Source organism: Lonchura striata, chromosome 2, assembly GCF_046129695.1.
Source record: "Lonchura striata isolate bLonStr1 chromosome 2, bLonStr1.mat, whole genome shotgun sequence".
Taxonomy (NCBI): domain Eukaryota; kingdom Metazoa; phylum Chordata; class Aves; order Passeriformes; family Estrildidae; genus Lonchura; species Lonchura striata.
In genome coordinates, this window is record NC_134604.1 from 106,473,911 (window position 1) to 106,499,546 (window position 25,636).

At 40.3% G+C, this 25,636-nt stretch overlaps 1 protein-coding gene across 20 annotated transcripts in view; it reads right to left on the bottom strand.

The window, feature by feature from the left end:
* DMD (dystrophin) overlaps nt 1-25,636 on the bottom strand; it is a 1,151,138-nt gene that overhangs the window by 50,312 nt on the left and 1,075,190 nt on the right. For all 20 annotated transcript variants that reach the window (XM_077781657.1, XM_021553010.3, XM_021553014.3 and 17 more), the window contains 4 exons: nt 17,486-17,560; nt 9,594-9,795; nt 6,144-6,229; nt 3,441-3,598 (listed from right to left, as the gene is read on the bottom strand). In XM_077781657.1, coding sequence (XP_077637783.1) covers nt 3,441-3,598; nt 6,144-6,229; nt 9,594-9,795; nt 17,486-17,560 — 521 coding nt within the window. The remainder of the gene's footprint in view (nt 1-3,440; nt 3,599-6,143; nt 6,230-9,593; nt 9,796-17,485; nt 17,561-25,636) is intronic.

Genomic DNA, 25,636 nt, shown 5'->3' on the forward strand with positions numbered 1-25,636 from the left:
TCCTTGAAAGAAAGCATACTTAAAGCATTTTATAACCAAGAACCAACTATCCAACATTTTACTGAGAAATGGCAAGGGACATTTTCTTCTGAGCTGCACTGTGCTCTCTCATCACATTTCTTCAAAGTCCCAATGTCACAGTAACTCATCCAAGGCAGTGATGTGAATTCCTAGGTCCTGTTTACACTATATGAGGAAAGCATATTAATAATTTTCCACTGCGATTAAAACTGTGTGTCCTTCACTCCATATCATTTCCCTATCCTGTTTACTTAAAAAACATACTCATCACAGAACTAAAAGGAAAGTCCTTTCACACTGCAGCAACACTGAATTCACTCAATTTTTCATGGATCTATAGATTGCTTTGATGCATTCTGAGCTTAAACAGGCTATACAGTCTTCAAGTGGTCACTGAAATAAGCTCTTTCCTCTCTAAACTTAAAAGTTTTTTTTTTTTTTAATATCTCAAAGCATAAATTACACACCCCTGCTCCAAATAGGAAAGATGAGTCCCATGACATCCTTCTCCTCCCAAGAACTTCTACCAGCACCTTCCTGCAAATGAAGAAAACTACAGAAAGCACCAAGTCATTACTGGGGGAGGGAGAAGTAGCAGGAGGATTGGAGCAGCCTCGGGAGAAGGGGACCCAATTCTCAGGAGCAGAGAAGTGCAGCAGGAAATGCTGCTGCCAACAGCAGGGCTGGGCTCCTCCCTGCCCAAACCTCATTCCCAAGGACTCACCCTTCAAAAAGCAGGAGAGATTTCCCCTGTTATCTCTGGGAACAGTAAATATCCCCTTTTTTTCTGCTGCTGTGCAGACAGACAAGGCCGTTGCCAGGGCACCTAACCTAAGGGAGCTGGGAGAACCATTGCTGAAGCACACAATTGTTGCGACTCTGACATGACTGCAATTATATTGCTGGCTTATCATCACCAGAAAGATGGAACAAAAAAGGGAAGAAAAAAACCAAAACTAAAGAAGTAGAATTCCTCAACGTGGGCGTACAAAGAAAGACTTAAATTAGTTTCCATGCAGTAATGTAAACTATGAACCCCCACAATATTCTACAAAAATGAATTATCTTGCTCCAGTAACAGGAGGCTGCTGGGAGCAGCAGTACTGTCCAGATTTTCCAGCTTCCCTGTTTCCTGTGCTGCTCTGTGCTCCCCCCACCAACACTTCTGTGCTTGTCCCCCAGCCTGTGCATCCTGGTGCCCACCATCCTACACCAAAAGGATGTCTCAGTGTTCCCTTTCTCCCTTCCTCATGGAAAGTTCTTATCTCTTTCCTCATCTCCATTCCTGACTGCTCCTTTCTTTCATACCTCATTCTACCCACACTGTCTCCTTCATCACTATTATTCTTACTGCTGTTCTTACTGTCATTCCCTAAGGGTCATCCTTTCCACTCCTCAATTCCTTCTCCCTTGCCCTCATTAAAGCTTTCCCTGTGTTTGGATTTCTGCTCCTCTGCCTAGGACTCCATCCCACCTATTCCTCTATTTCCCCTCCTCATCCCAGCCTCCCTCCCCCTTTCTGTCCCACCTAGAATAATCTGTTCTGCTGCAGCCCAGACTGGAAACGAACTTGCACTCTGAGAGTTAAAATGAAGTTTCATCTGGAGGAAAAATAAGAGGATTATATTCCTCCTGTTGCAGGTAAGAAAAAAATATGTTTTTCAGTGCAGGTAAGAGAAGGAAACTTCAGGTTTTCTGATGTTCTGATTTTTGATCATGCTAAAGGTTGTGTCCAGCTGTGCTTCGGCTGTTCCTAGAAATGTCAGCAGCTGGATGTGGTACAACTTTCAGCCTGCTGGCATGTCTTAATTTCTAATGATGATATTGCTAAGTCATTTTGTTCAAATAAACAGTTATCACAAAATCATGGAATTGCAGAATAAGCTGAATTGGAAGGAACCCACAAGAATCACTGAGTCCCACTCCCAGACCTGTACAGGATCATCTCCAAGAGTCTTCTCTATAAAAAAACAAGTTTCGTGTGTTTCATCGCTGTGATTTTATATTGTTTTATTCCTAGTGCAAACAAATGGAATGACAGCCTTCTTTAAAAAAGCTATGGTTTTGCCAGATTCTGAGGTCACTTTCCTTATCAGTTTTTCAATGGTGTTCTAAAGTGCTGTTGACATTCACTTGGGAAAACAACAGACTCCAGCGAGTCCTCATTCCTGAGGAAGGTCATTTATACAAAAATTTTACCATGAATTTGCTGCATGATCATTTTGTGTTGGTGTCACTTGACAGCCCAACATGCAAGTCAAGGCTTGGAAGCACCCTATCAACATTACTGTGCACAGTTTATGAACATGGGTTATTCACCCAGGACATAGCCCTACAAAACACTCATTCTGAAATGGCATCAAATACTGATTAGAGTTATAAAATGTGAATGACATGAATGACAGGAACAGTAAAATGTAAATCCTGTAGAATTAACCTGTTAAAAGAAATGCCAAGAATACAAAAAGTAAATGTCCCACCAGAACTGAAGTTTGTGGTGATTTTAGAATTAGATTCTTTTCGAAGTCATTGTGTGTATGCAGTCTACTTTGAAGCATTAATATTCATTGAAAACACTTGCTGTGTTTTGCTTACTACAGAACTGAAACTACTACATAATGAAACTTGAGCAGCAGGCAAAAAAGCAAACAACTCCCCCCTTCCCCAAGCAAACAAAAAAATCCCTCAGGGATAGTGAGGAGATGGGAAAAGAGCTTTTTTCCATTGTAATGTAGAAGATGCATTTAGAGTTAATCACAGACCATACATTACCTCCCCTCCTCTACCTTTTCATTAAGCAGCTGTCTTCATCTTGTGCATTCTGCTGGTAGTTGTGATAAGGATGAATAATTCCCTTAACTCTCTTCCTCCCCAGATTAAATAATTTACAAGTTTGAAAAAGAGCCTCCAGTTTGCTGTGCATTCCTCAACAGACAGGACAGGAGTTCTTTCAGTACTCTTTAAAAGAAAACTGGCATTATCCATTCAAGGAGTGGAAGGAGCTCATCGAGCCCTCCTCGCCCCTAGACAGCACTGCAGGCGGTTGCCTATCGCTCCCCGGGGCACCTGGCTGTCACTGGTATGTACATGTCCAAAATTTATATAAACCACTGCTGTTCACCTACACAGCAGCAATAAACAGTTATCTACTGCTGGGCAATAGAAAACTGTAAAGCCAGGAGCTGCTGCAACAAAGACTGACACCATTTGCATTTCAGTTCCAACAGGAGCTCCAATGACAATCATCTGCTGTCAAATACATCCCACCAAAGAAACATCTTAATAAACCAATGGCCAATACTATCACATGACCCACAGTACCCTAATCCTATCCCAGAGTTTCAATCCTCCTTGGAAGTAAGTGAGCTCAAGACAAAATACCAAGAGGAGAATTCAGAGCCAGCAAAGCATGAACTTACAAACTGGAAGCAGCTCCTGACGCTCGGCTCGATGTTGCTGCCCCCGAAGGAGGCCACCTCCCCCAGCTGCCGCGGGATCTGGATGGAGTCGTGCAGCAGCAGCCCCAGCCGGCGCTGGTCACAGAAGCCAGTGGAACTTGCCACTTGTTTGAACAGGTCTGGAGGAAGGAGAAGGACACCAGAGGTCAAGCATCACCACCAGGATGTGGCAAGCAGCCCAGATTTGTTTCGTTTCCAAGGCTCACAGGTGTAGTCATCAGCCTTGGAGGACGTGAACACAAATATGACTTCCATCTGGCTGCTTCTGTTCCCATAAACACTGGGGTTTTCCTGTGAAATGTGAGTCTTGTGGTAATTTTTAATAGGGCTACTGTCTTGTACCTGGGAAGAAAGGCCACTCTGGTTACAGAAGCAGAGACTCGACAACACAGCTAACTACACAGCAGGATCTTCAAGCCACAACACAGATGTCTAAAAAATAACGTTTAATGGTGAAATAATTTCATAGAGCATCTTTTCAAGTCTGAGCAATCAACATACAACTCAGAGAATCCATTTCTCTTCCAGATGAGTTACAGCAATAAACCAGAGCTCCCTAACTTTGATATATGATGATCTTTTAATTCAAGAGAATTTCTAAAATAAAATAAAAATTACAGTATGGCAGAACCTGCCATCCATCAGAAATTTTAAGATCATATTAATATTTCACTTCAGGAGTGAAATGTCACTTGATGCCATGTTCTGTTATTGCGTCATTCTAGAAAATAATCCTTCCAGGACAGAATTATTATCCCTTCATAAGCTCAATTTAATTTGGTGAGAATTAATTATACTACATATATATTGAAGAGGTTATAGAATTCATAATAAAAGAAAAAACAGGTTATCATTAAATGAAATATTTATTTGGCAACATATCTGTTGGCATTACCTGAAAAAATTCTCCTTACTTTTCAACAGTTAAAAAAAACCAGAGAGCAAAATATAAGTAGAATAAAATAATGCTTTATTTTAGAGTCATTTTAATATTTTACCCAACACCAGGGACACAATTATAAAGGTGCTTCAGTACTGCTCAAGATAACTTTCCTAGCACTGCTTTGACATCTGTTTTTTTCCAAAGGAATAAAGGAACAGATAGAGAAAGGATTATTTTTTAATTACATGAATTTCACTCTTGCAAAGTCTAGTTTTATAATGAGTAATTCTGGGATGAATTCTTCCATCACATCTGCAAGCCTTAAGACTTGTGCACTAGCACAGCCAATTCTGCTCTGCTGCACAAATGAGACAAAAAATTGTAAGGGGTGCAAGTCATTCAGCAATACTAATGGCAACTGCACTATGACTTCAGCATGGATGGCAAAGCCAGACCACAGCATGACAGCACAATTCCTTTCTCTCCCACAGCTATTCAGCTTTCAATTCCCTGTCATTAAAACATTAACTGTCCTCAGCAAGGTTATAGGACACTTAATAGGTTATGCATTATAGTGCACACATATTGCAGGAGAATCGAAAACATTAATAAATGTTTTCCTTTATAACTTTGATAATCTTAGATGAAATATCATTTTGAAAAACATCTGCACAAATGTCCTTAAAAGATTTTCTGTATTCTTTTTCTTAACACCCACATGAAACATCTAGAAATCTAAACTGTGACATTCATTGTGATTGCCCTAAAATCTGATCCAATAACACATTGTCATGCACAGACCCCACTGTTGGTACTGTCTATTTTCTCTTTGGAGTTCTTTAGCTTGCATTAGTAGAGAGTAAAATGATAACAATTGATGAAAAATTGCTATGGCATTGGGTCAAACCCTAAAGGCTGGATTTTCAGTGGTATTTTTAAGTGCATGAATGAACTACCAGTTAATTCAACAAGAAAGTTACTGTTGAGAACTACATTTATCAGTAGTTCTTTTCTGTATCCTAGTCTCACTAGTGAACTGACTTATTAGTCAGGTAAAACTAAGACTGCAAGTGAAATTTTTCCAAGTATTTCCTCTCTTAAAATACGCAAAATTTTCCCACCTTTAATATTTATTTATTATAATTTATTTATTTAAAGGTAGCAACTATATTTAAACACAATGTACATAATAAGACTGACCACAATGTGGGAATAATTTTAAAAAGTTAATATATTTGAAAATAGTGTCATGAAAGTGTCCTGTAGACATGCATTTTTGTATATAAAGGTGTGCTGAACCAGTGGTGTCCAAAGGGGTTCTTGTGCAGTAAAGAAATACTTTTTGTATAGATAATAAATTTTTGAAAGTTTCAAAAGTTTCACAATAGTGTTTGAATTTAAAGTTTCAAAATAGTGTTTATTTAATCTTTATCACATACTTCTTAACTTTCTACTTTTGGTATGCTTTATAATGTAGACAATATATTAGTACAGGAGTACATAATTTATAAGTAGATCTACATCTACTGGAGGTCCATGGTCAAATTTTTTTCTGCTTGGAGGGTTGTGATCAAAAATGTTTGGCAACCACAGTGCAAAATTACCTAAAACTACAGAGAGCAAATAACTTAAAAGTACAACGTGAAAAAACACACTTTGCATCTGCAATATCTAAAATAATGTTTCTGTATGCTATTTAAATGTTTATTAAATAAATAAACAGGAGGAATAAAACAGGAACACAAACATAAGGTAAACCCAAAATAACCACATCAACTTACATCTATATTTATCTTCCAGGTGTGCTTTACAAAGGGATACGACACCGGTTTTGAAAGATAAGACACGGATCCTTCCTGTTCGACCCCTAATGGAAAAGAAACATTGGCTGATAATAAAATCCATTCATGTCATAATTTTTTTTCCTATAACCAAGTTCATTGCAGTACTGTAGACTTCATAAATTAAATCTCACAGAGAATACTCCAGCTGGATGGTTATTAATTAAGCTAGAAAAATAAAATATTGCTATGGATTCATAGGCATTGCTGAACTGCAGTGTGCTGTTGTATCAATTCTAAGTGAAATGGTCTCAATCAGGAAATAACTACTCATCTCCTGTTTTATAAAAAAAGTGAGTAAAGGGTCTTTATGCTTCCTTGAACAGGCTTCTCTATGAACTGCTGCTGAGTGAGTCTTAGAGGAAACGAGGTCTCTGTAAGAACAGCAAACTTTTGCTGTTCTTTTGCCATAGACAATATAGCTTTACTTCCACCAGAAATCCTATGTAGCAGTCGTTTTTAGAAAGTCTTTGCTTACTGTCAGCCATGCCCTGACTTGTCTGAAAAGGCAACAGGAAGCCAAGAACGAAAAAGCAGCCTCTGCCAGAAGTGTGCAGTGACAGAGACACTTTTAATATGTTCTGGTGAAAGATAAAGCCTGCCTAGAAATCATGGCAAGGGCAGGCAGGCTGTACAGTTATGCCATTAACACCTTGGTGTGGCTTCTGAGCTCTTCCTGGCAGCGCTCAAACCTCTCCTGTGCAGTGCCAAGGGGCTGAGACACTCCAACCAGCCCCTGCTGCCTGTCAGTCTCCCCCCAACACTCACTCCTGCCTTGTAACATGCCCACGCTACTACTTCTGCTTTCTAATGTGACAGTGAGAACAACATCCTCCTCTGAGCTGCAGGCGATGCAGTGACAAACCTTCACATCTTCTCTCAGTCATCTGCTTTAACTCAATTTACTTCCAGTTGCTGGCCTCCCCCCAGACTTTTGTTTCTGATAGCATTTCAAATATGTAACATCTATTGCAAAAGAAGACATACACAAAAGAGGAAGCTAATGCCTAAACCCAACATTTTTGAAGCAGAGACTTATCAACAGCTTTGAAGCGTCACCAGTAAGGCCCCCACTGGGAAGAAGATAAATCATGTAGAGGCAGGCCATGGTCATGCATCAGGCTGCACCACAGGTAAAGATGCATGTGGTCTTTTTAATCCTATGAAAGGGCTAAGGAGCCAGCAGTGCTCATTTACCCACACATCTCCCCTGCAAACCCTATAAAAGGTACAGACAGAAACTTGTGGACAAAGCCAAATTTAGAATGTGCAGCTTTTTATTAAAGAATCTTGCTTTTTTCATCATGAATAAGAAGCATTTGTAGTTTACCTATGCTTTCCACACTCTGGTCCTCGCACTCCTCTCCCTCAAATCTTTTCCAAATTAATTATCATCTGTGCCCTGAGAAACTCCTCCTGATGAATACCAGACTCATGCAAATTATACAAGAGAAGAATATAGAATAATGATTGCTCTGCAAGGCAATTAAATTGAAACTTGTACGAATCATGAGTTGTTCAGTTCACTCTCCTCTCCTCCCAAGTCAAACCAATAATTTAGCAAGCTACTGCAAATGAGCATGAGTGACTGATCAATTAAAACAAATCCGAAATGTACAGGATTTGCAGAGCTGTACCCATAATTAGATCAGTCATTGACTGTGAATTTGATTAATATCTTTACAAATGACAGTTTTCAATTATAAGAAAAGTAAAGATGCAGTACATTTAATTAAACGTCTCTGGTAGCGCTGTGCACTTTGGTTGATCTCTGCCTATTAAGTTTACAATGAAAACTAAACACACGTAACCCCAAGGTCACCTCTCTTACCACTGTAATTCAAACCTGAATCTTGGTAAAATAGCTACAAGATTTCCTCACACATAAAACACCATTGTGCCCTGCAATATGAAGCTCCCCAGCATACCTAGGGAATTGCCTGGAGGCAGATAATTATAATTTCTAATGTTGTACTTGCAGCACAGTGCAACATAAAGAAAGCTAGACTAGACACGGCTAGTGCACATGTCACATCCAAACTGGACAGTTCAGCTTAGGAGCAGCTTGTGGAATAACCTTTAGTTCCCTCTCTGCCTTTTATGTGACTGATACAGATTAATATCCCTAACACACATTTTGTTTTTACTAACTGGAAGTCTTCATCTATATGTTATTTATGGTTCATGGTAACTAAGAAGTGGATCACTGTTTTGTGAAACCCAAAGCAGATTAAACAAATAAAACCTGTCTCTTGAATGAATATAGCCCCATTCCCTAGTTCTAGTAAACTAAAAGAAATATAAAGTAATCTTGGTAATCCACAGGACACTACAGCTGCTGCAGGGGATGTCACAAAAAACTGACTTATTGGAGGTGATCCTTCAGGAAGACATGATCTGTACAAATCTGTACTTTTTTTTGCAGGTGATCACTGAAGCTTCACTGCTGTGACAAAGGGTGGATGGAAGAACAATGTTATGGCCCTATAACAACAGCATGGTTCAAAATGTCAATGGAAATACAGTAATTGTCCCATGACCTTCCAATTCTACAGGTTAATGTTTATTCTGCCACAGAAATGAGCATGTCTGGCTGGAACTGGCCGATAAAAATCTTATAAACACACAACTGACTTTTAAAAAGTTAAATTCACCAAATACAAGTATAATGGCATATTCTAAAATGAGCTTACAAACATATGTTGGAATTTGCCTATGCATCATGAGCAGTATCATTAACCCACTTAAAAGGAATACCCATAAATTTTCTTCAGGTATATTTAGTCTGTTGTGCTTATACTGATAGGTACACTTTTTAAAATTAAATTTTGAATTAAATGTTTCTCAAATCTTCTTACAGCTAAGGGCTGTAAGCACATTAAATAAGAGATGACCCTTTTCCATCTTTGAGAAAGAAAGACAGACTGAAATCTATAGAAAATTGACATATTTGAAAAGGTTTAACATCCAGAGGTATAGACAGTCAAGAGTTTATATGGTGTTCATTCTGTTGCTTCTTGATAATTCTCTTGAATTTCTTTCTCAAAATAAATTAAAATGCCATGTAAAGTCATGACCTACTGTGGGCAGACATGCAGTCACAGAATTGGTCTGAACACAAAAATCTGCTTAAAAAGTTGTTTTCCAGCTCTCTCATTACACAGCTTAGTAAATCCAGGATTGTAAGCCTAACCAAGGGCTGGATTGATTCAGCTAAATGCAGCCATTAAACCATTAGGTTTGTTAAACTTTCACTTCAACTACCCGTTTTTTCAGCTCCAAGCCATCCATGCTGTAATGAGGCAAACAGCTCAGTACACCTTCCCCCTGGCCTTTTGCTGCTGGGAAAGCTTCTGGAGCTCTCCCGTGTCCAGAGCCCCCCATACATACGTGTCATAGACATTCAGAAGCCAGTTGAGGCACATGTCCACGCAGAGGGGAACGTTGACCAGGTTATTGTGCTCTTGCTCCAGTCGATCGTAAATGGTGGTCAGGCAGTTGATGATCTGCAGAATATCCATGGGCTGGTCGTTCTGCTTGAGGTTGTGCTGGTCCAAGGCATCACAGGCAGCAGACAGACTCAGGAGATCCACTGTGGGAATAAAAATAATACACAACCATTAAGACAGAAGAGAAACAGTGGTTGTATTACCCACATCCAAAAAGTAAATAGAGCACTGTACTTGACTTATGTGCCTGGCCAGAGGATGTAAAATGTCCTCTGAAAGTCACATGCAGGACTGGTTTCAGGACTCCGACAGATGCACTGTTATTTAGCTGTGGCCTTAGAGACCAGCATGTATCAGTTTAATTTTTAGCTGTAAAGTACTTATTATACTCTTGGGTCCTATGGAAATATTACACAAATTACTGTGCAAGTAAGAACCATGTATTTCGTGCTTTATGTTCCTACAGATAGACATGCTAATATTTGATTACTGCATTCACTAAATGTGCTCTCACCATAGCACAGGTCATCAGCTTTCCTGAGATACACTGCCCATTTCTTAGAGAAGTTGAGCAATCTTAACCAAACCAAGCTCCACAAGGAATATGCAAACAAATCATAGCTGAACTGTGATTAACCTCTCTGTTACTTTTCCTCTAGTGAAGACAGTGAAAAGAAGGTTCTGGAAACACTAAATGTCCTGTTTCAATATTTATTAATTAGATATATTCATTTTTAATTCTGAATAGCATTTATAATTATAAATACGTCTATGGCATTACAGAGTAAGGCATGTTCAAACTTACTAGACCACATGCAACAGAATTTTTTTTGTCACAGACATTTAAAAACTTGATTTTTGTTCCAGTTTAAGTCAGTTTTAAGTAAGAATTTTGAAATGTGGATGTCCAGGGCAAAACTGAACTTCCCTTTCTTCATTTTTAGCCTCTGCAAACAAACTAACATCACTAAGCAGCAACACACTTAGAGCATATAAAATCATGGGATGTTGGTTTATAAAGTAAAGCAGGAACAAGAACAAAGGAAATCAGAAAGATGAGATGCTTGATCTTCTGGCAGCCACAGGAAAACACTTCATAACTCCTTGCAGTGAATTTCCAGGGTGTGAGCAATGGGGATGGCGAGGCCCAGATGCTGTTAATCCTGCTCAGGCCATGAGCAGTCACATAGTGCAGCACGATGTAGCATGACCCAAGGCAGCAGCATCTGGTCCAAAATGAACTGCCCAGAATCACCCAGGAAATTCTTCACAAAACTGGAAAACAAACTGACTCAACTGCAAGACCAATTTTTCTCTCACTGGAATAAAAAATGTGCTTTCTTGAGTTCTGGTAAGCAGCATCTCTTAATAATGTAAAAAAAAAAATCTACATAATGAGCAGAGGCTAAATGCAGAACACCATATAGGATTTTTTTTAGAACTTGATCCTGTTTAAAGGCCCATTTGGCAAATTCACACTTGAGCATCCTATTTTACCCAGGATGAAACTGCCCCTTTGATGTCTTAGTGGGAGATGAGAAATAATTTAGCTGCCCACAGGGCTGGTTTGCAATGCTGCTTGGACAGTATGCTGGGATTTTGTAATTGCCAAAAGAATTTCAAGAGTATACATTTCATTGGAAATCAATAGGGACTTCTGCTACTACATCCCCTAAGCACTTCTGAAAATTTCATCCTCTGGACCTAACATACCTAGTGCTAGAGAGATTAAGGAAACCTTGGAATGTTATCCTTAGTATTATATCAAGAAATTTAACTTTGACTCCATGATTTTGTGCAGGGTTTTATTGGAGCTTTAGGTTTTTTTCACATTAACATATAGATATTTATTAAAATAAAGTATTTCGGAATATTACGTTTAACCTACCAGCATAAAAAATACAGCAACGCTAAGGTCAGTGTTATTTTCTGCAAAAGCATCAGATCCGTTCCTGAGTGTCTCATAAAGATGTTTTTCTTCTAAGAATTTATTAGTCAAATTGAAAATAGAGCACAACCCTCACAACACCTATAACTGAGCTTTAGGCTGAACTCTCAGTTCCTTTGAGACTACGAATCAATGGTAATTAAATGAACCCCTCAGGCGTCTGAGTGGCAGCATAATTATATATGCAGCTACTGCTAAACATGGGTCATTCCACTTTGTGAAAGCTCTTCCCGTTAATAAACAGCACATTCTGAAAACCTTTCAGCCCACTCTTCATCAACCTCCTGTCCTATCCTGAAGTTTGTAATACACAATTATCTCCTAACAAGCGAAAAGCGCTTGCCAACACGTTCTGCTTTAGGGAACTTCTTTTTGTGGGAAAAAGGAAGGCTCTGGCCTTCATCACATTAAGATGTTCCTTCATCTTTCCCACCAAGACTTAAGAAATATGCGTGTGGGGTCCTCTCCCAGAACACAGAATAGCATATTTATTTCCTAAAAGCAGATATGGAGGTCCTGTGAATGACCAACTTGAACAAGGCAAGCTCCACAGTCAGATATGTATTGAAGAGCTGAGTATTTGGCACCATGCAGTGATTTGAAAAGCTTTACCTGAAATAAACCACACCATTTTATGCTTTGCACTTCTGGTTCTCTGGGGCGGGTCCTCTGCCACCCTTTTACACTTTTCTATTTAAAATTCCAAAACTGCCTCCAAAATCTGTGTGAGCAGCGGCTTCTAGCTTACTTCGAAGTCTAAGTCATTTATATAAATATTTCTTTGGCCTCTAAGGGAATAGAGAAGAGGTTAAGATGTTTTTAACTAGACACTGCCAGATAGCAGGAAAATATAAAAGACAACATGGAATAAGTAACCAGTTGAAGGACAGAAATGCCAATTAACAGGCAGGAGAAAGTGCACTCTAGAGGTCACAAACTGAACTTAGGGAAAACTCAACATATGGCCAGTAATAAAAAGTATTAATGGTTCTCCCAGAATGCAAGATCATCTTCTCTGTAACCTGCTACTGCTGGCTGACACATTAAAAAAATATATTTAATCTAGTCTGCATACAATTAAAGGAAAAAAGACCCTTAGCAGAAGTTCTTGAATATTTTCTTTTGCTGCATTTCCAAGAAAAGTTTGTGAATACATCTCATTTTCTTGATATCATGATGTCCTGATGTGGTTTGCACTTGAAGATCAGATCTTTAAAAGTAGCAAAACAAGAAAGTCATCATGCTTTGATGTGATTATCAAAGGAATCTGTACATTTAAAAAACCGGGTGCAATTGTTACACCTGGCATTCTCACAACAATTTTGAAGGCTGAAATGATAAAGCCACACACTAAATAACACATAAGCATTTACTTGTTAAGGATTGCTATTTTCCACATTCTTCTTTAGGTTTAACATCCTAGTATCTAAATACTCATCGAGCTGATTTATGAACTAATAAGAAGTAAAGTTTAAGTACAGCTCCCTTTCTGAAGTGTTTCTACTCTTGATACTTCTTGATTGAGAAATAGGCTGCACCTTTACTTCTGCAGGCCTTCTTTAAAACACACATTTTTAGAGTACTCCTCAGTAGAAAAAATTGCTGTTTTCTATGAAGTTTGCAGAAAAGAAGATATATAGATATATATAGGCATATGCAGATATATATATCTCTAAAAACTCATGAAATTTTAAAACAGAAATTAAAAGTAAGCACTGAAAGCAGCATCTACTGCAAGTGGGATTTTGGTTTTGCGTAGAAGCCCTGAAACCCAGCACTGTGCTCTAATTCTACTATTGCCAAAATGTAGAAAAATGATTTTGAAATGAGTTGAGGTTTTAAAAAAAAACTAATTGAACTGAGTTCACAAGTGACACTGAAATGATAGAATACACAAATACAATGACGGTGTCTCCAGGCAAAAATATTTGTAAGAACAAAGCCTGCTAACCAAATTCCTTAAATACTTCTCCTTAGATACAAGTACGAAGAATGTGCTAGAGTAATCAGTCTAAGTGCCACTGCATGTCTCTGAGAGCATCAATTATATGGAAATTTACCTAAATGTAACCTCAAGAGATGAACTGACTTCAGCTTGCTCAGCTGGACAGGGGAGGGAAAATACACCAAAAGGCTCACAGGTCGAAGTAAGGACAGGGAGGGATCACTCACCAGTTACTGTCACAGGCAAAATAGACTTGACTCGGGAGAATCAACTGAATTCATCACCAATCAAATCAGAGGAGGATAATGAGTAATAAATCTTAAAACACATCCCCCAACTCCTCCCTTTATCCCAGGGTCATCTTCACTCCCAAATTCTCTACATCCTCCCCTGCAGCAGCAGCAGGGGAATGGGGGCTGCCGTCAATTTATCACGTTGTTTCTGCTGCTGCTTTCTCCTCAGTGGGAGGATTCCTCACACTCTTTCCCTGCTCCACTGTGCAGTCTCCCACAGGAGACAGTCCTCTACAAACTGCTCCAACGCAAGCTCTTCCCACTGGCTGCGGTTCTTCACAAACTGCTCCTGAGTGGATCCCTCCCACAGGATTCAGTCTTTGGGGAACAGACAGTGCTGCCAGCAAACCTGCTCCAGCGGGGGCTCCTCACCAAGAGTTCACAATTCCTGCCGTGAGCAGGCTCCAGCGTGCGTTTCACAGTGGTCACAGCCTCCTTCAGGCACCCACCCGCTCTGGCATGGGGCTCTCCACAGGCTGCAGGTGGGAATTTGCTCCACTGCGGAGCTCTACAGGCAGCAGGGGCACAGCTGCCTCACCATGGTCTTCTCCATATGCTGCAGAGGAATCTCAGCTCTGGTGCCTGGAGCATCTCCTCCCCCTCCTTCTGCACTGACCTTGGTGTCTGCAGAGTTGTTTCTCTCCTACTTCCCCTCCTCCTTCCCAGCCGCTGTTGTGCAGCAGATTTTCTCCCACACCCTTCTCAACTACATGTTCCCACAGGCACTTCCATTGCCAGTGATGGGCCTGGCCTTGGCCAGCAGCAGGTCTGTCCTGGAGGTGGCTGGCATTGGCTCTGTCAAGACATGGGGTAAATTTCTAGCAGCTTCCTAGAGCAACCACCCCTGGAGACACCTGCTACCAAAACCTGGCCACACAAACCCAATGCAAAAGTCCAAGATGAGTCCAGAATTATTAAATGGTAGGAAACAGTTACTGAAAAACACCTGAAGGACCACAGAGTCACAGCCAGCACAAGTTTGTGATGGGAAAGTCCTACTTAATAAATTTAATTTCTTTTTCACATAGTCACACAGAATCACAAAATCAGTAGGTTGGAAGAGACCTTCAAGATCATTGAGTCCAATCCATGCCCCAACACCTCAACTAAATCCTGGCACCAAGTCTTTTTAAACACATCCAGTCTTTTTTTGAACACATCCAGGGATGGTGACTTCATCACCTCCCTGGGCAGACCATTCCAATACTTTATGACATAGTAACCCAGATGATTGATCAAAGGAAGCCAGTTCATGTAATCTTTTTGGATTTCAGTAAAATTATCAATACTGTTTGTCACAGGAACTTTCTGGACAAAATGTCCAGCCCCCAGCTGGAAAAACACACCGTGTGATGGGTGAGCAGCTGGCTCACAGATGGGGCACAAAAGGTTACAGTGAATGGGGGGACATGAGGATGGTGAGCTCTCACTAAGGGGGCTCCACAGGGCTCCATCCTCAGCCCTGTGCTCTTCAACATCTTCATAAAGGACTTGAACCAGGACTGGAAGGGACACTGAGCAAGTCTGCAGGGGATACAAAACTGGGAGGAGCTGCTGACTCCCTCAAAGGCAGGGAGGCCCTGCAGAGACCTCGACACAAGAGAGGCCAGGGCAGGCACCAACCATGTGAAATTCAACAAGGGAAGGTGCTGGGTTCTGCATCTGGGATGGGGCAGCCCTGGATGTACAGACTGGGAATGAGAGGCTGGAAAGCAGCGCCAGGGAAAGGGACCTGGGCTCCTGGTTGATGGAAAGCTGGGTGTGAGCCAGGAGGGACATCCCTGTCCTGGGGGCATCAGGGACAGCATGGCCAGCTGGGCAAGGAGGGGACTGTCCTGCTCTGCTCTGCCCTGGGGCGGCCTCACCTCAGTGCTGGGGGCAGTTCTGGGTGCCATGATACAAAAAAAACATTGAGCTGTTAGAGAACATCCAAAGGAGGGCAGAGAGGATGGAAAAGCCACGTGAGGAGGGGCTGAACTCAGTGGATTCAGCCTGGAGGAGACTGAGGGGAGACCTCACTGCAGTTACACCTTCCTCGTCAGGGGAAGACAAAGGGCAGGCACTGATCTTTGCTCTCTGTGACCAGTGACAGACCCAAGGGAATGGTTTAAAGCTGTGTCAGGGGACGTTTAGTTCAGATAATGGAAAAAGGTTCTATTCCCAGAGGGTGGCTGGGCACTGGAACAGGCTCTCCAGGGAAGTGGTCACAGCACCAGCCTGGCAGAGTTCAAGAAGCATCTGGACAGTGCTCTCAGGCACATGGTGTGATTCTTGGGGTGTCCTGCCCAGGGCCAGGAGTTGGTAGTTGGATCATACTTGTGAGTTCCTTCCAACTCAGAATATTCTATGATTCTAATACAGATAAAATGGGATGCAAAGTTTTGCACTTTCAGTCATAAAAACCTGTTACAAGTTATATTTATGCACTGCCAGATATTAATTCCAAAAATTCTGTTTCCTTCAGCACTGCACTGATTATGAATACTTCTCACTGCATATCACTCCAATTTCTTTATAACACATTTCCACAGTGAGTCTGGTAGAAGTGCTGTACCATGGAAAGATGTTTATATTTCTAATCATTGTAATTCCTTCTTTGTCACTGCATTCACGTTGAAATCTTTCATTATGTTACAAGACTTCTCACTTATTGTTTATTTTTTCCTTTTTTTCCTTATTTTTTATACATTCAGACATTAAGTCTGCACACTTTAGCAGAACTCACCCATGCTTATAAGCCTAAAAGTAAACACGTTCAAAAATACCAAGGTTTGATACAGTTCCAGAAAGCATGTGAGCACAAATCCAACTTGAGATAAATCAACAGTTGAGACATTTGCAACTGTGTCAGAAATTTAACCCTGTAATTAAATGCCAAATAGTGAATGTTAGAATATTTTAATAATCCTCCCAATTGAACTGCCTAATAAACTGCTTGCTTTGGCAACTGACTGGCCTATCATAAGAAAACTCTCAATGAATTATTTAGCTATCAGATTACAATAAGCTGAAAAGGAAATGTAATTCTAGTGAAAAGTAGAATAACATACAGCAGCTGGGAGAATTAAAATGTTCGAACATGCACATCACTAATGTAACAGCTGATGAGAGACTTTTCAACACAACTGAAAGCTGGGGAAAAATGAAGCTAAATGTTTATTGCGATGACCTCATTTAAAGGCAATAACCCCTCAGGGCTCAAGATTCAACTTAAGAAACCATTAGCAACTCCAGCTCTGAAGCAATTATTTCACCCAAGCTCTCACTGTTCCCAGCACACCACAACTGTTTTCCTTTCAGCTGCAAAGCTGTGGCTGACACAGGACATGGAACAGTGACATGGCACAATGAAAATACCTGGGTAAAGTGTGTAAAGATAAGAAATATGTACAATATGTTCAGTTTTATTTCTGAACTGCTGCTCTGCCTTACAAGGCACAGATCTGCAGACCACCCAGCACTCTGGTTTTGTAATGATCATGCAAATGGGTGGCAGCAGGAGGCCCCTCAGGTGAGAGGTCTCCATGTACCAGGCAGAGCTGGGGATATGTGTGGGAGTGTTTTTCTGTGTCTGAAATCTGTGACTAAACCTGTGTGTTGGTGATGGAGCCTTCCTGGCAGAGGGTGAGGCACAAGCAGGTACTTACAGCAGAGGGCTTTCTGCAGCCTGCGGAGTTTCATGGCAGTCCTGTACGCCGAGAACCTGACGTTGTTCAGGTCAGCTGTAGGGAGGCAATATTAGAATAAAAGATAAGCTTTACACACTAGAAATAACCAGACTCAGAATGAATACATTCTTATGTTGAACTGCAAGACTATACCTGTTGGTTAAAAGAGCAGAGGTGGAAAATAACTTGTTAGAAATGTCACTGAGTTAAAGACCTCAAATCTTGACAATCAACTATCCAAAAAAAACCCCACTAAGTCCTAAAGTACTACTTCCTTTTGTTCAAAGGTACTGAACTAAAGAGTACTTGAAAGAAGAACATCAGTGACTGCAGCAGTGTGTCTGAAAATACTGCAGAGCTTTTCACACCAAAGGCACTGTGAGGGAGATAAGACCCTGAAACTCTTCCTTGCTCTACCTTATGCACCAGTCAGGCTGTGTGCAGGCAGCCCCAAGGGAAAACCTGTGCCCAGGAAAAAACAGGTGACTCTCAGCTACTGCTAAAACAAAAAACTTATTAAAAACATCCAATTAAACTTCTGTGCTTTCTACCTAAGCAGGCCCCAGCCATGCCCAGAGATGTAAAGCCTTTCTGGAGAGATGCCAGCTCACCCAGCCAGGAGAGTTTCCAGGTCCCCACCTGCAAAATGGCAGGGAGCCAGTGGCTCTGGCAGCATGACAGGGAACGGCACCCAGTTGGGAAGATATTGTCTGGCTCAACTCTTGCTAAGCTGCCCTCATACATTTAACAAAATAAGGACATCAGCACAAGTCCCCACTGAATAGTTTAACCATGGCTTGCAAAACCTCCTGGACACTGTGGGGACAAAGGCTCACCAGACCAGAGCACAGAAGCTGGTTCCCAAGGGGCACTGCCAGAAGCTGCACTGGAAACTGATTGATGAGTGCCAGGGCACACACTCATACTCTACAGGGCAGCCACCCACCACTGAACAAACAGATACACACTCTTGGCCCTGCCACCTGCCCAACGAATTCCTGGGCACACACACTCCTGTGCAGCCTAAGAATCATTCCCAAGAGATTGCATGGCATATTGCAACTTAAGGGTTTTCCAGAACATAAATACACAGCTTGTGCCTGCCAGTTTCAGCACCTGACAACATTGCTGAAGGCATTTAATTTACTGATGAAACCCATGGAGCCTAAGGAATTACTGATGGGAAAGTGTTTAGAAAATGTAAACTACAATGTAAATATAAAAAGAACATTAGAGGAAAAAATGTAGTGACTCAAAATAAAGGTCCCTTTAGCTCATAAGCTTCCTCTAAGCCTGACAGACTCTTAGAAAAAGAATATGATGAAAAACAGGGAAAGACAAAACATTTCCTTGCTAGCATAGGAGCCAAGGTGCTGTAAAGCTGTTTGAAATGTGGTAGCTTGGGTATAACTATCCCAACATCATTTATAATGCTGTCCAGGTATAGGTAGCAGAGGGAATATAGTCTCAATTACATTAATTTTAATTAAGCTGTTCTGAATGAATAATATGAGGTATGATAATTTAGTAGTTTTGAATACCTTAATAAAAGCTGTGGAACGTTTCTGAAACATGTCTTAGGGCAGAAAAGGAAGTTTCAGCTTTGTATATAACTTGTTTTTCTTTGCACAGTTGCATACACCTTTTTAATGGGCACTTCTGTGTATTACTCCTGTTAACTCTGTCTCTCACCATCATCCTGACAGGTCCTTTATGTGGTGTAGAATGCAGTGAGTTAAATAAAGAGACTTAATTTGTCTTAAATGGAAATTAATAAAGCAGTCTCTCACAAATATTCAATTACATTTTGTACCTTCCTGCAAATCTGTATCTGTATTCTGTAAAAGAATATTATGGCTAGCATTTGACAAAATGAAGAAGCCTTTCTTAAATTCTCCCTGAGTGTTCTGAAAGAAGCTTATCTATTTATTATTTACATTTTCAGAAATGTGAGTAAATATATATGCATATTTCAGGCCTCGATCAAGGCAGAAAATACAATCCGTGAAGACATTTAATCCTGCAAGTGCTACAGTTTACATCTATTTTCCTGTATATGTAATACACACTGAATTTATCATCAACCTTAACGACACTGCTGCCAAGAAGCATCTGCTCTAAATGATGAAGCAGCAATGCCAGGTGCTCATTTTGGAGCCCTGATCTCAGGTTTTGGAAAAGCAGCAGCACCACTGCTCATTTGGCTCTGCAAGCCAAGGCTGAGCCATCACACACTGCCACTGCCACCTTCGCTGCTGTCACCAGGATTAGCCTGCACCCAGCTACTGTCCCTGTGCCAGCTGCTCACCTCTGTCTTCCTTATGCCACCACCTCCACGCTCCTGATGGACAGCTGTCTTACCAGATGGTGACAGTCACTTAAGATCACTGCATCTTAATGATTTGGCTTCTCTCCTCCCTATCCTATGAAAATGTCAGCGGTGTCTTTCCTCCCTTGGGGCTCCTGCTGGAACAAATGTGTTGTTCTGGGTAACAAAAAGGAGCCCAGGCCCCTCCTAACTGGGTTCAAAACATTTGGCTTGCTGGATGAGACCCATTTAAATGGACCACAGAACACAAGACTGCCAGGGAATGAGTTTTGGCCAGGCTGGGGAGCACTGGACATAAAGCCACCCCTGAGATCGAGTGGGGGGACCTCGAGTGAGGAGCACAGACACACAGCCTGCTCAAACCCCAGCTGCTCCTGCTGGGAAGAGGCAGAGGAGGGAGGAAGGGGGCTCAAGGAGCAGCAACCTTCCAAAAGCCTATGGAAGAGGTAGTTCTTACCTCTCTGTGTTGTGAAATTGTTTTTTGCTTTTTTTCTTCCTGATCCTAATGGAAAAAAAATGCTGCTTTCTCCATCCCCACACAGCCAACTGAAAGAGTTAGGCCCCATCAAGCCCTGCTTCCAAGACCTTTATCATTTCAGAGCAGGTTGAGGAGCTCAGTGCACCACACTACCTTTCCTCCCGTTCTTTCCTCCCACCCGTAGAAAGTATGTGCCACCTCATTCTCTGAGGTGGTCAGAGGGCTGGAAAGCTCTTGCTGTATTGTGAAACTTTTGCAGGTTGTTAACAATACTCCCTCTTCTTGCTCAGAAGGCAACTTTCAAGCTGTGAACAAAACAATGTAAATGCCCAAGAGCATAATCTATTCATGGTCTGAAACAACGATGCAGTGGAAGAGGTCACCTGGCACCTGGAAGGAACTGACAGAAGCAAGGATCACGAGGGACTATTTGGTGACATATTTACATCCCAGAGCAAAGAGAAATCATGACTTTCCCACCACTCAGCCATGGATGACCCCTCTGTTCAAGTGAATCTGTATCTTTCTCTATCTAACAACATGATAACAGTGAACAAGAATGAGTGCTTTTATTACAAATGCAGCTTTAATGAAGGGCACTTCAGTTCAGACTGCTGATAGGAGTAACTCAAATCAGAAATACTGTGGAAAGATGATAAGATAATTAAATTCTAACATTTTCTGCATAATTCTGCATGCTGAGAGAAATCTCGAAACATAAGGGCTATATTCTATTTCTACAGTATTCTAGAAATACCTGCAATTATACACAGCAGATCTTTTTGCTAGTGCATAATCAAGCAAATAAACCCACTCATTAGAGAAGTGGTCAATGATTCAAACCCCTTGCTGGAATGTCTCACTGACTACTGACACAGAATCAAATAAAATCTTGCAGTTTGGGTTTTTTTTTTAATCCTCTCTTGCTAAATTCTGCATTTTACATTGGGATATAAGTAGTATATTAAGAGGAAAAACATATTCTCATATTCTTGAGCTTTTGCTGCATAAAATAACTTGTAAAATAACTAAAAGCAATAAAAAAATTAAAACCAGTAAGTTTTCTAAAATAACTATTTAAGAAGAGGTTTAGTATGAGCCCCATGAGGGGCTATTTGTTTTTACTCTTAAGGAGTCACACCTATAACCCAGACAACAGGTATTAAATAAGTTACAACTGAACTGCTTTTCACAGCGGTTCTCAAAACAGTCTGACTCCCCCCTTACAGATGCTTCATCTGATGAGAATGCTGAATGACTGGGAGGTTCCATTTGAAATCATCCTCTCCTGTATGACAATGTTTAAAAGCACTGAGATGGGCCAGACTTACCTCCCACCAAAGGCTGCACATACCATTTATCTCTCCCAATGTAATCTGAAGGCAACTCATAAACTCCTTTCTACTACAAAACTACCTTTCCTCCTTACTTTAAAAAGGGGTTTCTTGTTTATATTATTGTGAATATTATTATAATTGCTTTTTTAGTTAATGAGGGCAAAACACACACCCTTCACTTGGTCCTACAGACAGGTATTATCTCACTGTCTGGACATCATCAAACTGAAATGAGCAGCTTACATGCTTCAGGTGGTATTAACCTGAAATTAACAACTTAATTCTTTTAAAGAAATTAGATGCCATCAGGTCAAATCCTCATCTTCATTTTATAAGATTTACAGTTTTCTAAGGGTTTTTTTACTCTCAGGTGCAAGGACAGAAAATGTGAACCTATAGTGATATACCAAGAAACATGAAAGCCTTACTCAGCTACAGTTTGTGGCATGCTCAAATAGTGTTCATAAATACACTGCCTGGGGATAACCTATTTTGGGAATTACAATGCCTTCCTAACAGATGTTAAAAACTCTATACTGGACAGTCCTGAATAGACAGTAATTCCTCTACAGACACTACATTCTCCATATTTCATCAGACATTAGTGGCACTTTTGCCTTTTCAAGAAGCTTCAGCTCACATTATTTCAATACAGCTGAGATTCCCTGTCTGGCTGGTAAGAATGCTGGTTTCTTCCTGGTGCCCAAAACCTGTAAATTAATCTTTTAATGGTGCCCTACAGTGACATATATTGCCTCTTCTGGAATTGCAGTTTTAAAATGCAAATGACACAAATGCACAAAGGAAAGAAATTAATCAAGTAACACTGCTTAGTATCAGCTGTCTCAGCCATTGACTTTTATTATAACAATAACTAATGCTATCATCTACACTATTTTGGTAATAAATAACAGTAAACTGTTATTCTATGTACAGCTTAACTACTCTTCACGAAATGACCCTACACATTGTACTAGGCCTGTCCACTTGAGTGAAGAAGCCAACAGTGTCTCTGCAAATTAACAAGTGGGAGGCACCCAGGGCACCACAATAGTACTGACTGCATCTAGACCCAGTGGCTGAACACCACAGCATGTGCCAGCATCCCTGGCACATCAGACCAACTGACATGACCTTTGGGAGTTTTAGAATGGAGTGTCTTTTCTTCAGCCTGCAAACACAAAAATGTACAAAAGGATCTGATGTACACCTGGCTCATCCCATTATGGGATTGAGACATGAGTGAAGTTTGCAGTCAGGAAGTTCAGAAACCTTTTATGTACTCCCATGAGAAGCAATCATAGTGGAAAATCCTAAAATAAATAAATTTTTAAAACTTTAGAAAATAATAATAAAAGGTGTCCATTTGGAAACGAGTTCAGTAACCTCCAGTATGTTCCCATCCTGGCAATATTAAGGGTTGTTCTGTTACAGAATTCACTCTAAAGAGCCTCCTTCATGCTAATACACCTGTGCTCTCATTTTCAAGGGATGACAAGTTAACTCCTACCCCTAAGTTCTACCTCTGCCACATTTGTCTGTTAGGTGTGTGCTGCACAGGACTCAATCAAACAGAATTATGACCTTTATAGACTACTAGCCAAGGCTGACTGAACCCAATAAATTCTATTTTTTGAAATGGCCTTGAAAAATGAGTGAATAGGCAACCTTTAAAGAGAGGCCATAAGGATAATCTCACTGGACTTAAGTAGAACTCAACTGACTGATGTGTGCACTAGGCATGGGTCTTACTGGTGCAAGCATAGAAAACAGCTGAATATGAATGAAACTTCACAATAAATACAAGATTTAGTAGTTGCTACTACAAACTGCAATGGCAGCCAGGGGCAGTTCAGCCTCTCCAGGCAGCATTTCAGAAGGACAAATCAAAATACACAAACCAAAGAGGATGAAGCTGGTCAGCCTTGGTCACTGGGAGTTAGAAGCTCACAAGAGAAGCCAGCCACAAGACCACACAGCAGCTGCTGAAAGCTCAGAGGTGCCTCCCAGCATTCTCCCACCTTGTGTTAAGCAACTCTGACATTTCTTTCATGTAATCCATAGAGAGCTGACCCTCATCCTCTAAATTAAATGGAGAGCTGTCACCAGTGTACTGCAGCCTGCAAGGATGAGGGTGGTTTTCACTCTGTTGTCTTGCTGTAGAATTAGGTAAATTAAGAATGATAAACATTTCTGACTGCATCCTGCTACTGCAATTACTGTTCACGGTGACACTAATGCACCTTGAGGACACTTGTACTGGCATGACGTGACACAGGAAGGCTGGAGGAGGGGACACTAACAGTATGGCACGGCAAGCCAAGTCCTCCTGGGCCATCATAGCAAAGGTTGGAGTCATTCTCAGCTTAAAGGCAAAATACTACTATTCAGAGCTAAGCTGTCTGACATTAAATGTTCGCTTCAGAAGATAATCTGAAAAAAATTGAGCAAACTCACACCACTTTATGATTCCTGTTCTTTCTGTCTCCCCCCGCATAAAAAGGTCTGTGGTCTCCAAGACAGTGAAACAACACAAATTCCCTTTTCTATGATGCCCTGGAGTCATCATGAAAGATGAAAAAATTTGTAAGGGGGTGTAAAGGAACAGTGTAAAAAGAGCAGATCTACTGCAGAGGAACTAATTTTTGGAAAGAAAAGCAGCTGGAGCAGTTCTTGATTCTTTGAAGACTTTCAGAAGGAAGTTAGAAGAAAATAGGAGTGGTTCATAATGGTGTAAATACAAACCAGGGATGACTGTCAGCTTCTGATCCTTTGAAGCTCACACATAATGATTTTTACTACCTTTCCTATTTTCAGCATTTATTTCTTCTCTATGTTCTTAACTTACATAATTCTTTTAAATTTAATCTATTTCAACATTTTCTTACTGCTGCCATTTCAACTAAATATTAAACAAGTAAATAATTCAATATAAACAGCTTATTATGTATCTTTAAGTAGTCATAACTTAAAGAAGAGTATAAATTGCTCAACTTGAGTAAATTTTTCATTAACACTGATAAAATGCTACATTGTTCAAATAATGAATAGTCAGGAACAAGCACCTTAGCATCTTAAAAGGAAAATCTCTGTTATAAAGAACCACCATGTGGAAATTTTTTGATACACATACATAATTTCAATTAAGTATTTAACAAGTATCTTTTTAACCAGCTATGTTTTAGCTCCAAGAGAATATGAGAATATTTCCTTCATAGGCAGATTATTGTATAATTTCTTCCTGTAGATTCTTCCTCCCGTCTCTGATGCAGTCCCAATTGAAGAGGTTACATGACTGTGCACAGCATATTGCTACCTTCTTTAATTAGTACTAACTAATGCTCCCAAGTAATTTAGCTTCATTTTTATTAATACCCAGACCTCCAAAGACAGAAAAATCAACCAGTAAGTCTTACTTGAAATTCACCTACTTTAGCAAAATGTAATGCAACTATTTGTAGGTATGTGAATTGGATATGTGAAGAATAATATTACTCTTCTTTTTTGGAGAAATGTCTCTTGCCCCTCAGAGGCAGGTGAGAAACATTACCTCATGCCAGGATGCACCCTCCTCATTAATTTAAAAAAAATTAAGCTTTCAGTAATTTTTAAGAATTTAAATTAGACATAACCATCCTGTAGCAAATTATGATATACAGCCATGTATAGAGAGCTACATCATATAGCACAATTATTCCATACCGGTTAAGTGTAGAAGTTGGAAAATGGAAATAAAAACTCTTGACAGCATTGATGTACTTGGTCTCACCTTTTTGCATTTACCTGCTTGCCAAATTCATGCTTTCTACCAGATTTTTAAAAAGGAATACATACTCAGCTCTTTACTAGCTTCTTTATATGAATTAGAAACAAAATTGGGATCCTAATGGAGGGTAAAATAATAGGATATAATGAGTATGCAATACAAAATCGACTTTAATAATATCTTCTCAGATAATATATTACTGAACAGCCTGAAAAGACTT